This window comes from Drosophila miranda (assembly GCF_003369915.1).
Source record: "Drosophila miranda strain MSH22 chromosome Y unlocalized genomic scaffold, D.miranda_PacBio2.1 Contig_Y1_pilon, whole genome shotgun sequence".
In the NCBI taxonomy this organism is placed as follows: Eukaryota; Metazoa; Arthropoda; class Insecta; order Diptera; family Drosophilidae; genus Drosophila; species Drosophila miranda.
The window spans coordinates 10,291,248-10,303,897 of NW_022881603.1; the positions used below are offsets into that span (position 1 = coordinate 10,291,248).

General features: G+C 43.3%; 2 protein-coding genes across 5 annotated transcripts in view; one reads left to right on the top strand and one right to left on the bottom strand.

Moving 5' to 3' along the window:
* Positions 1–1,499: 1,499 nt before the first annotated feature.
* Positions 1,500–5,766, top strand: LOC117190209 (transitional endoplasmic reticulum ATPase TER94-like). 2 transcript variants are annotated; one of them, XM_033395265.1, is made up of 5 exons: positions 1,500–1,658; positions 2,611–2,713; positions 2,828–4,864; positions 4,935–5,080; positions 5,159–5,766. In XM_033395265.1, exons 1-5 carry the CDS (start codon positions 1,642–1,644, stop codon positions 5,250–5,252), a joined length of 2,397 nt encoding a protein of 798 aa, XP_033251156.1. In that variant the 5' UTR covers positions 1,500–1,641; the 3' UTR covers positions 5,253–5,766. The 2 variants fall into 2 exon arrangements, with proteins under 2 accessions (XP_033251156.1, XP_033251155.1); XM_033395264.1 differs by lacking the exon at positions 1,500–1,658 and adding an exon at positions 2,310–2,533.
* A 4,018-nt stretch (positions 5,767–9,784) lies between these two features.
* The window catches only part of LOC117189940 (cAMP-dependent protein kinase type II regulatory subunit-like), a 50,441-nt gene continuing 47,575 nt past the window's right edge, over positions 9,785–12,650 (bottom strand). Inside the window, exons 5-10 of one of the 3 annotated variants that reach the window (XM_033395021.1) lie at positions 12,485–12,585; positions 11,663–11,758; positions 11,390–11,537; positions 11,253–11,328; positions 11,009–11,194; positions 9,785–10,004 (exon numbers count right to left, since the gene is read on the bottom strand). In XM_033395021.1, the coding sequence (XP_033250912.1) occupies positions 9,874–10,004; positions 11,009–11,194; positions 11,253–11,328; positions 11,390–11,537; positions 11,663–11,758; positions 12,485–12,585 (738 nt within the window). In that variant the 3' untranslated portion in view covers positions 9,785–9,873. Of the gene's footprint in view, positions 10,005–10,387; positions 10,622–10,702; positions 10,846–11,008; positions 11,195–11,252; positions 11,329–11,389; positions 11,538–11,662; positions 11,759–12,484; positions 12,586–12,650 lie in introns of those variants that run through there. The other 2 variants (XM_033395023.1, XM_033395022.1) reach the window with 2 other exon arrangements.

Below are 12,650 nucleotides of genomic sequence, written 5' to 3' on the forward strand. Positions count from 1 at the left end.
TTTATACCCGATACTCAAAATGAGTATTGGCGTATATTAGATTTGTGGTAAAAGTGGATGTGTGTAACGTCCAGAAGGAATCGTTTCCGACCCCATAAAGTATATATATTCTTGATCAGCATCAATAGCCGAGTCGATTGAGCCATGTCTGTCTGTCCGTCTGTCCGTCCGTCCGTCTGTCCGTCCCCTTCAGCGCCTAGTGCTCAAAGAATATAAGAGCTAGAGTAACGATGTTTTGGATCCAGACTTCTGTGATATGTCACTGCTACAAAAATATTTCAAAACTTCGCCCCGCCCACTTCCGCCCCCACAAAGAACGAAAATCTGTGGCATCCACATTTTTAAAGATACGATAAAACCAAAAACGCAGAATCGTAGAGAATGACCATATCTTTTAGACTGCATTGGATCGTATTATTATTATAGCCAGCATCAAGAAAACAATTTCATTTTTTCTCGCCCTGTCTCTCTCTAACACACACGTAGCATAGGCGGCTTTGCTTAGAGTAAAACATTAGCGCCTAGATCTCAGAGACTACAAAAGCTAGAGCAACCAAATTTGGTATTTACACTCCTAATATATCGGACAGAGACGAGTTTGTTTCAAAATTTCGCCACACCCCCTTCCACCCCCGCAAAGGCAAAAAATCTGGGGATATTCAAAAATCTCAGAGACTATTAAGGCTAGAGTAACCAAATTTGGTATCCGCACTTCTGTTAGATCTCACTATAAAACGTATATCTCAGAATTTCGCCCCACCCCCTTCCGCCCCCACAAAGGACGAAAATCTGTTGCATCTACAATATTGCAGATTCGAGAAAACTAAAAACGCAGAATCATAGATAATGACCATATCTATCAGACTGCGGAATCTGGATCAGATCGGATCATTTTTATAGCCAAAAGGAACAAATCAATTTGCACTGGCTACGCAGCGCCCGACGTCACGCTCAGACTGATTTTCAGTCTCTCTCGCACGCACTCTTTGTCGAGTCGTTTAATATTAGCGGCGTCTGCCGGAGGAGAGCCATACTGACTTAGTATCGGGTATAACCGTAGAGTTGCGGTGTCCGCAGCAACTCACAACGTTCCCCCTCGTTTATTTTGTGGCGGTAGGTCAGTCCATCAAAAGACCCAAAACAAGAACCAAACTCAAATTTCAGTTCTAGCGGCCAGCAATACTAAACACACACACGCAAAGTACGAGAGAATGCATGTGCACCCATACACTAAAACATGCTGGTGGCAAAACAGAACCAGACCTGAGAGAGTTCAAAAAAATCTGAAAAAGCATACAATCACATATTTTTGTCGAAATATATTGCGTGTGTACTAACCCATGCAAAGATGTTCTCCCTGCACTCTCTCTCTCTCAAGATGACGTCACTCTGGGGTACTGAACACGCTAGCCAGTGTGTGACGCTTTCGTTGTATGAACTGGCACATCTATATACTGTATGGTTAGTGGTCGGACGATATATTTTAACGATACATCATCTGGTCACACTGCAGGCAACTCACTTGCACGAAAATTTGGTGTTTTTTTAAGAAAGTTTTGGTCATTTGAAGCGCAATTAAATAGGTTGAAGTCCCGAATTTTATTAATTTAAGTTGCACGGTTAATCCAAAAACAGTTTAACATGGCAGACTCCAAGGGGTAAGTGTATAAACTGCAAATTTGCAGCGCTCAAAATGATTGCCGACAAAAGAGCGCTGGCTGGCCATTCGTTTAGACAGCGCTTCAATTTCGCGCAGTCATTGGCCTGACGGAAAAAAGTACGCAAAGGCCACATATGTATGTACATATGCGAAGGAAAGTTGCAAAATGCAATTGGAGACTTCTCCCACGAGCCGTGACGGGTTTTCTTGCAAACAAACGGACATATCATGGCTAAAACAAACGTATGTACTTACATATGTATGTATTTAGTCTTGGTCTCTGTTGCGAAACTAGGCCAATGCTAAGAAAATCGCCATTTGCTGTCTGCTGCGATTGTTGTTGTTGTCGGGGGCATGGAAAACAAAGAAACCAAAGGGCGGTTTCTTTGTTTTCCTTGTTATTCCGGACTCTGCAAATGCTGCAGAGTCCCTATGGATGATGGTGCGTCAGCGTGCTCATATGCGTGTGGGGAGGGAGGGGAGACGGAAAAGACTGTTCTCGAATAAAAAATTGATCTGACCCTATCGAATTTCTGATTTGCTCCACAAAGTATTATAGGAAATAAAATGATATCCTAGTATGCCAGGACATCATAATCATTCTTATCATTCGTTGGAGTTTACTACTAAAAGATCAGCCAAGGGATCGAATAAAAGCGCGCTCATGTCGGGAGGGAATAATGATCCTCGTCCGCTCTTTGGCGCTGGAAAATATAGCAAAAACGAGGGTAGCAATAACCCAAATAATTCCATGGATACCGATGAGGATGCTACTAGGAAAGATGCTCCGTCATCGTCGCAGTCGCCGTGGACTGAGGCTGGGGGCAGTGGGGGCAACACAATATCAAATCCGAAAACATCTCATTCTAAAATGTGCGGCAGAGAATTACCACGCTCGAGAAAACCGTGTTTGCTCAATTTCTTGTTTCCCTTACTCTTTCCCCTCACAGCGATGATCTCGCAACGGCGATTTTAAAGCGAAAGGATCGGCCCAATCGCCTGATCGTTGAGGAGGCTCAGAATGACGACAACTCCGTTGTGTCGCTTTCGCAGGTAAGTCGTCATCCCTGGGTCACGTCATCAACGTCTCATCAACTGAAACCTCAACATTTGACCTTTGTACTACAATGCTCTGGCTCTTTCCCCGCCACCCCCTTTCATTGACAGTCGAAAATGGACGAGCTGCAGCTTTTCCGCGGCGACACCGTGATCCTGAAGGGTAAGCGTCGCAAGGAGACCGTGAGCATTGTGCTCTCTGACGACACCTGTCCCGACGAGAAGATCCGCATGAATCGCGTGGTGCGAAACAATCTGTGTGTGCATCTGTCGGACGTGGTCTCGGTGCAGTCGTGCCCGGATGTCAAGTACGGAAAGCGTGTCCGCATCTTGCCCATTGACGACACCACCGAAGGCGTCACGGGCAATCTCTTCGAGATCTATTTGAAGCCGTACTTCTTGGAGGCCTATCGGCCCATCCACATGGGAGATAACTTCATTGTTCGCGCTGCTATGCGTCCCATTGAGTTCAAGGTGGTGCTGACCGATCCCGAGCCGTACTGCATTGTGGCGCCCGAGACGGTCATCTTCTGCGATGGCGACCCGATCAAGCGTGAGGAGGAGGAGGAGTCCCTCAATGCGGTTGGCTACGACGACATTGGCGGTTGCCGCAAGCAGTTGGCCCAGATTAAGGAGATGGTGGAGCTGCCTCTGCGCCATCCGTCGCTCTTCAAGGCTATCGGTGTGAAGCCGCCGCGTGGCATCCTCATGTACGGCCCTCCCGGTACCGGCAAGACTCTGATTGCCCGCGCCGTAGCCAACGAGACGGGTGCTTTCTTCTTCCTGATCAACGGACCGGAGATTATGTCCAAGCTGGCCGGTGAGTCCGAGTCGAATCTGCGCAAGGCATTCGAGGAGGCCGAGAAGAACTCTCCGGCTATCATCTTCATTGACGAGATCGACGCCATTGCCCCGAAGCGTGACAAGACCCACGGTGAGGTGGAGCGTCGCATCGTCTCCCAGTTGCTCACCCTGATGGACGGCATGAAGAAGAGCTCTCACCTGATCGTAATGGCCGCCACCAACAGGCCCAATTCCATTGACCCCGCTCTGCGTCGGTTTGGACGCTTCGATCGTGAGATCGACATTGGTATTCCCGACGCGACCGGCCGTCTAGAGGTGCTACGTATCCACACCAAGAACATGAAACTGCACGAGGATGTCGATTTGGAGCAGATTGCGGCAGAGACCCATGGTCATGTGGGTGCCGATCTGGCTTCGCTGTGCTCGGAGGCTGCTCTTCAGCAAATCCGCGAGAAGATGGATCTCATTGACCTGGAGGATGACAAGATTGATGCCGAAGTGCTGGCATCTCTGGCTGTGACTATGGAGAACTTCCGCTACGCCATGACCAAGTCCAGTCCATCGGCTCTGCGCGAGCCCGTGGTGGAGGTGCCCAACACCACCTGGACCGACATCGGTGGCCTCGAGAGCGTCAAGAAGGAGCTGCAGGAGCTGGTCCAGTACCCAGTCGAGCATCACGACAAGTTCCTCAGGTTTGGCATGCAGCCAAGCCGCGGCGTCCTCTTCTACGGCCCACCCGGTTGCGGTAAGACTCTGCTGGCCAAGGCCATCGCCAACGAGTGCCAGGCAAACTTCATCTCCGTCAAGGGGCCCGAGCTGCTGACCATGTGGTTCGGCGAGTCTGAAGCCAACGTGCGCGACATCTTCGACAAGGCCCGCTCGGCTGCCCCTTGTGTGCTCTTCTTCGACGAGCTCGATTCGATTGCCAAGGCCCGTGGCGGTAATGTGGGCGATGCTGGCGGCGCTGCCGATCGTGTGATTAATCAGATCCTCACCGAAATGGACGGCATGGGAGCCAAGAAGAACGTCTTTATCATTGGCGCCACCAATCGACCCGATATCATTGATCCGGCCATTCTGCGTCCCGGTCGTCTCGATCAGCTCATCTATATTCCATTGCCCGACGACAAGTCGCGCGAGGCCATTCTGAAGACCAACTTGCGCAAGTCGCCGCTGGCCAAGGAGGTCGACCTCACCTACATTGCCAAGGTGACACAGGGCTTCTCGGGTGCCGATTTGACCGAGATCTGCCAGCGGGCCTGTAAGCTGGCCATTCGACAGGCCATCGAGGCTGAGATTCGGCGCGAGAAGGACCGCGCCGAGAACCAGAACGCGGCAATGGATGTAAGTGACCAGCATCTCCATGAATATCCATCCCTATTCTGTTCTATATCGGTATATTGTTGCTCCACAGTTGGATCCAGTGCCGGAGATCACCAGCGCCCACTTTGAGGAGGCCATGAAGTATGCTCGCCGCTCTGTGTCCGACAACGACATCAGGAAATACGAGATGTTTGCTCAGACCTTGCAGCAGTCCCGTGGATTCGGACAGAACTTCAGGTGAGTGCCAAAACTGACATACCGCATTGCCTTCCGAAACGATTTCCAACTCGAAAACCCTCCCTCTCTCTGTGGCAGATTCCCCGGTCAAACTGGCAACACCTCAGGGTCCGGCACCAATATGCCAGTAAATTCGCCAGGCGACAATGGCGATGATGATCTTTACAGTTAGATTTATAGATTTTACACTGCTAAACAACAACAAAAAAAAAACACAAAAAGAAAACCCAATTTTTTAAATGAATTCTTCCCCGAAAAACCCCGATAAAGCAAACAAATTACATTCGCGGCAAAAAACAACGTCATGGAATTCAGAGATACATTCAGTCTACATACAAAATCCAATAGCAGTTCAAAAACATGACCGATACCATCACCGCTTTTAGCCATGGATTGTAATACTAAATACCATTCACATTGAAATTTTGGGACTAGGCTGGTGCACTTGAACCAACCGAATCCGAATCTCTTGTAATTGGCGAAACAAATCGCACCACCTCTTACCATTCGTGCGTTGTCGGTGGAGAGTGTCAGCGAGTGGCTCCGATAAATGAGTTTTTATAAACATAATTATAAAGGATACACATCCACACGTACATTTAAAGATAATACATATATTAAACACCGTAAAATTATAAGTGTATTTGGAGCTACGTTTTTAAGTGAATAAAAATGATAAATTCAAAGGTTTTCCCCCTACAACTCTTCCCTCTACAACTCCGATAGCTGATAGGTTCAGCCTGGTATGGTAGAAGGATGATATTTATAAGTTCAATCGAAATTAGGGACCGAATCATAAATATGTGTATCGAATCCTTGAAGCCCTTCCACTTTTTTGTAGTTCTGTTTAAATAAAAAAAAACTTGTGCTTTTGTTTTATCGCTTTTATTAAACTTGTATTCATTCGTCATGTTTGCTTCTTTTGGATTTTTCCATTCCTGTTTCGCTTTTGTTTTTTGCATCTATTTGAATTGTTTGGTTTTCTTTTTTTAATGCTTTGCGACCACCGAGGACTTTTGAACATAAAGTTTTTCTTTTTTAATTTATCCAATCGTTAGATCTTATAAATAAACTCGCCATTGCTATGCCTTTCCGATTATGTAGCTGCTGGTTATTCAACGCAATGATTTGGCATTGGTACAAAGAATAAAAAACAGAGTTAAGCAATAATTGTGTTAATGGCAAACAGAATTACAATTAAAGCAGACAATTGCTTGAAGATTTTATATTCCTTGCAGCTTGTTTGGCGCTTAATTGAAACAAGGTTTTTTTCCTTCAATTTGCTACCAGTGTCTACACTTTGAAATTTCTTGTAAATTTTTGTTGATGTTTTTTTTTTACATTTGTTTATATTTGTTTTTTCCTTTTGTCGGTTCTTCTTATTTTTGTTTTTTTTTCGTTTTTAGTATTTCTATTACACATACACATAATATAAATACGCTTTATTCATAATTACAACACAACAGTTAAAGTACGAATAGGTTTTCATTATTTTATTTAAAGTTTGTTTGCATTTGCGCGTTTTTAGAATTTTCATCTGCCCTTTCCACGGCTTTCTTTGAGCTTTGCTTGATATTAGTTTACAAAATATGGCGTGTCTATATGTGTGTCTTATGTGTTTGTGTGTGTGTGGGTGTGTGTGTAGTTGGTATGTGGAAGAAAATGGCCAGCACTTTCAGCATCTTAATTAATTTCTAGAAATTTAATCGTTAGATATATATTATTTTGTATTCTTTCTAAATCGTTTCTTCTAATTTTTTTATATTTTTGTTTTGTTGAAAATTTTCACGAATTTGTTGCTTTTAAAGTCTTGAACATAGACTAGACACCGATTAGGATTAAAAACATACTCGTTTATATTTATATTTATGTATATATATATTATATAATTTATTACTATCTGCTGACAATTTGAACGATTTGTAGCAAATTTGATATTTCTTCCGTTTCTATTATATGTAGTTTCTTTTAGCTTTGAACACCTGTCGACTGCTGGTATGCCAGTTTAATTTGTTAATTTCTATATACTATATATGTATGTATACCTATACATATACAGCTGTTAAGTGTATATGTGTTACTGATTATCCGTCTACGATTTGTTTTAGTTACGCATTTTGTTCCAAACAATGAGGTTACATTCATTTCGTGTAAAGAACATAAGTAGTTGGAGTCGATTAGGGTGTGGGGCGTAGGGTTTACCATAGTTTAAGCTCATTCAGTTATACATATAGAGTTATAGGTATAGGTGTAGGCATAGGTTAGTAATACAGGTAGTGAACAGCAAACACAAAACAGAACGAATTACAGAAATGCACTCTAAGTACACATTAGCTAGGCCCTCGATATTATATTGCTTTGTTTTTGCTCTCTACACTCTCTACAGCCCGAACATACTGGAAACGAAATTTGAAGCAGTTTTAGCACACAGCATTTCACTCTCTCTCTCTCTCTCTCTCGATCTGTATCTCTCACTCTGCTAAATTTCGTATTTGTTTCGCTAGTTTTTCTCAAAGTTTTCTAAGTTGATCCCATGCAACATATTGATTGTGCCTGTAGCATTATACGCCTGGTTAATTTTGGTTTTTCTCTCCGAGAACTGCATAACAGTTACATTCTCTCCTCATTCGTTATAGTGAGATCGCTTGCGAATGATAGTGGTAGTATAGAAGGATATAGTAGTGGCTTGCAAATGAATAAATCAAACATTTCTGCGTTTTTTCCGTCCAGTTGATTGGGTGTTTTACTCAGTTGCTCTATATTTTGCTCCTCTCGGGGTCTGAAACACTCAGCTGATCGACGTATAGACTAGTACATACATTGATTGATTTTTCAAAGTTAAATAAGTTAGATTTTCATTGTCCTCTATATGCAGTACATATGTATATGTGTTTAGCATTTATACTCTTTCGATCGGCTGATATAAACTTGTTGCTTGATGTGTGTGTGTTCAATTTGCTCTTATAGTTGATATATATTTGCTTTTCGCTTATCAATTAGTTAGCAGCCAAGGAAAGAATATGTGCGCTATGACTAAATAATGTATAAATCAATGGATAACAAATAAAAAGATATGAATAAACAAAACTTAAATAAGTAGATTTAACAGTAGATTGCTTCCGTAGAACAGCCCCAAATCGTTTGCTAATGCTGTCGTCTCTTGTGGTGGCTTGAAATTTGTATTCAAGTAAAACTACTGCCATTACAAATTACAATTGCTAAATACTCGTACATACAATACAATTCTTAACTTGTTTGATATCTCATTTCATAATCTTGAAACATTGCAAAGCATCTCAACATGATCAACATCGTATCCATCATCATCATCATCATCATTGACTTGTATCTTTATCTTTAGCATATTATTATAGATTAATTTCAATTATCAATTAAATATTCACGATTAAGATTTAATGATTTTTGTGTCCTTGCGTGTGGGTGTTTGTTTGGTATTTGTGCTTTGTTTGTGGTTTGTTGATTGGGTTTTCTTGCTTCTTATACCCGATACTCAAAATGAGTATTGGGGTATATTAGATTTGTGGTAAAAGTGGATGTGTGTAACGTCCAGAAGGAATCGTTTCCGACCCCATAAAGTATATATAAAGTATATATCAGCATCAATAGCCGAGTCGATTGAGCCATGTCTGTCTGTCCGTCTGTCCGTCCGTCCGTCTGTGCGTCCCCTTCAGCGCCTAGTGCTCAAAGACTATAAGAGCGATAGCAACGATGTTTTGGATCCAGACTTCTGTGATATGTCACTGCTACAAGAATATTTCAAAACTTCGCCCCGCTCACTTCCGCCCCCACAAAGGGCGAAAATCTGTGGCATCCACAATTTCGACGATACGAGAAAACTAAAAACGCAAAATCGTAGAAGATGACTATATCTTTTAGAGTGCAAAATCTGAACCAGATCGTATAATTATTATAGCCAGAATCAAGAAAACAATTTCATTCTTTCTCGCTCTGTCTCTCTCTAACACACAGGTTTCATGGTCGGTTTTGCCAATTGCAAAATACGAGTTCAAGGATCTCAGAACCTATAAGAGCCAGAGCAACCAAATTTGGTATCCACACTCCTGTGATATCGGATCTTGACCATTTTGTGTCAAAATTTCGCCACACCCCCTTCCGCCCCCGAAAAGGACGAAAATCTGAGGCATCCACAAATCTCAGAGACTATTAAGGCTAGAGTAACCAAATTTGGTACACAGACTCCTTTAAGATGTCACTATAAAACGTATATCTCAAAATTTCGCCTTACCCCCTTCCGCCCCCACAAAGGACGAAAATCTGTTGCATCCACAATATTGCAGATTCGAGAAAACTAAAAACGCAGAATCATAGATAATGACCATATCTATCAGATTGCTGAATCTGGATCAGATCAGATCATTTTTATAGCCAAAAGGAAAAAATCAAGTTGCACTGGCTACGCAGCGCCCGACGTCACGCCCAGACTGATTTTCTGTCTCTCGCACGCACTCTTTGTCGTGTCCGGCGTCTGCCGGAGGAGAGCCATACTGACTTAGTATCGGGTATAACTGTAGAGTTGCGGTGTTCGCAGCAACTCACAACGTTCCCCCTCGTTTTTTGTCTGTTCCTGTGGTGTGTTGTGGAGTGGTATTGCTCATATTTTTTTTCCAATTGACATCCTAATTAAAATCCTAAGAAGCCTGCTAGTGTTGTTCTTCGTAGGTTTTGTTGTTGTTGTTGCTGTTGTTGTAGTCGTAGCTATAGTTGGTAATGGTGGCTGGTTGTTTGATTGCTTTATTGGTGGTTCAGACTTTTTATCGTGTATCGGTGATATTGTTTTTGCTACCAAATATCTTCACCAGCTGTGACTCGTAGTCATCAATGTTGCGCTTCATGATGTCCATGCACGGTCCCAGCAAACGCTCGAATGCCCTGACATCTAGGACTAAATGCAAATGGTAAATAAGATGGACACATTAGTTAAAGATTGTTGGATCATGGCACGATGGGAAAACACTTAGAGCATACTGGAAGGGGGAGGCTGAGGAGGGATTAGTGAGAGTGCTTAATTTTGAACGTGTTAAAACAGAACCCGCTCCAAATCGGATATCGTGTACCCTTCAACACCACAGGCCCCTTCTATCTATACTCGTATATCCGTCTCTTACCGATCCGATAATCATTTGGGATCTGTTTCAGCATCGGACACTGACATGATGCCCTTGTGCTCTGTATGGAAAAGTGCGTTGGGTTGGGTGGTGCGGTGTGGTGTGGATAAATCAAGCGAAATGCGCGTGTTTGTGTGCGTTTGAAATGAAAACGATTCGATATCAACTGAACTGGGAAATTATAATTCTTGTAATTCGATAAACTAGACAATAAATTTGGACTAGTATTACTCTTCACTGAACTGAACTGAACTGAGCCCAACGGAGCCAATCGTTTATAGATTGGTGTTGCGGCGGGCCATTTCGGTGAACATCTGCTCATAGATCACAATGTTACGCTTGAGCACGTCGGTGAGGAAGCCCATGATGCGTTCAAAGGCCTCCGTGTCAAGGACTGGACGGAGATTTCAGATTAAATTAAAACATAATATAATGATGGTGCACTAAAAGCAGTCTACGCTACGGTCAAGGCTACAGGTAAAACTACTGCCTAATTGAGCTGCAGATTGTCAAAGTAGTCCCGCAGATCCTCTTCCAGGTAGCGATAGTCGCTAATGCCACGCTGGAGCAACCGATTGCAGTTGCCCATGAGGCGCTCAAAGCAAACTACATCCAAAGCTACGAAACACACACACACACGCTCAACACGGGCATAAGGCGAGGCGATTTCGACAGGAAAACAAAGAACAAACAAACGAAAGCATTAACGATTAGCCAAGGCAGGATGAGGATAGCTGGGGGATCAACTTTAAGCGGCGTCCGTGCACGCGGCAACACTCACATGCAAGCCGGACATGGCCACCCGTGGCGTAACCGGAAGCGGCACGTGGCCGATGTGTCACCAGCGCCAGTTCACCAAAGTACTGGCCCTTGCCCAGCTGCGATATCTCCACCTCGGCATCGTCTTGATCCATGCGCACGGACACGGTGCCCTCCTCAATAAAGTACATGCCATCGGCAGCGTCCCCTAAGAAGTGGAAAAGAGTGCATGAGAAAAGCCAAAGCAACGACACCATAATTCATACCCTGCTTGATGATCCGTTCGCCGGATTCGAAGCTCTTTGTGATCAAAGCATCAGCCAGATTCATGCGTTCATAGTTCTGCGGATATCACAATGGTTATACGTGTATCTGTTCGAAGGAATGAATCTCAAGCACTCACCTGCAAGGCCTTGAGCATGGGCACGTTGTTCAACAACTCCTCATACATTTTTCGCTTCTTGAAGGCGGACTTCAGGAGAATGCGTCGGAAGGTCTGACGGTCCATGGCCCAGAGCAGACCATTGGTTTCCGCCTGCACGGTGGCCGCTCTAAAAAATGTAAATCAATATTAAGATAAGCTAAAGATAGACACGCGTATTAGCACATTATAAATGTCGTCCAGACAGCGAGGAAAATTTACCATAATCAGAGGTACAAACAGATAAACACGTACCTGGGCATATTGTAGAGCAGCGCTAATTCGCCGAAAAGTCCAGTATGATTATAGGTGTTAATGTGCTTGTCATTAATATAGACTTTGTAGATGCCCCTGCGGAGATATAGTAAGGGGTTGAAGGGCAAAAATCCATTTAAATTTAATGCAATTTATAATTTCTCTGTCTCTGTCTCTGTATCTGTATCTGTCTCTGGCTGTGTGCGTGTGCGTCTGTGTGTGACTAAGTACTCATCAATATGCAAATGCCTATTAATGGCATATCCATATCGAACGCAGATTCAAATTGCAATTCAAATAGAAATTAATTAAGTGTGTATGATAGCTGGCTTAGTGGGCGGGAAATTGGGGGAAATAGTGGGAGTCTCGTACATTTTGATTCTACGAACCATTTAGCGTAAATGAAACTTACTTGATAGGTTTAAATTTATAGATATATCATCTAACATCTATTGGAAAACTATTTAGCTATTTCTCGAAGCCTTCACAAGAGTAAAATATATCTCACAGATGGCTAGCATTTATCTTTCCGTATAGCAAAAGTATTGCAATCTTTCTTAGAATATGTTGTTTCTATGGTATTCAAGTATGTATATCGAATCTCTACACTTCCCTCTTCTGATTCAAGTAACTTTAAGATTACTTTATGTATAAACACAGCCCACATCTATAGAGGATTGCTTGGGGATTTTGTGATTACATTTATCTCTGTTTAACTTTAGTCCTGAATTAAATATGATGACTGCCACACACACACACACACATCATTGATGAGGATAGATGGGAAATTTGTTCGGTTCGGTTTTGTTTTGTTTTACTTACGATTCAATAACATAAAAGTTATCGCCATCGTCGCCCTGGCGTATGATATAATCGCCCGGCTGAACCTTCCTCTCGAACATCGCATCCAGCACTTGGTTCATCTGAAAGACAGGAAGGAAGGACGCACAAGAAAGTTTGCTATTAGTGTGGGACAGACAGAGTGGGT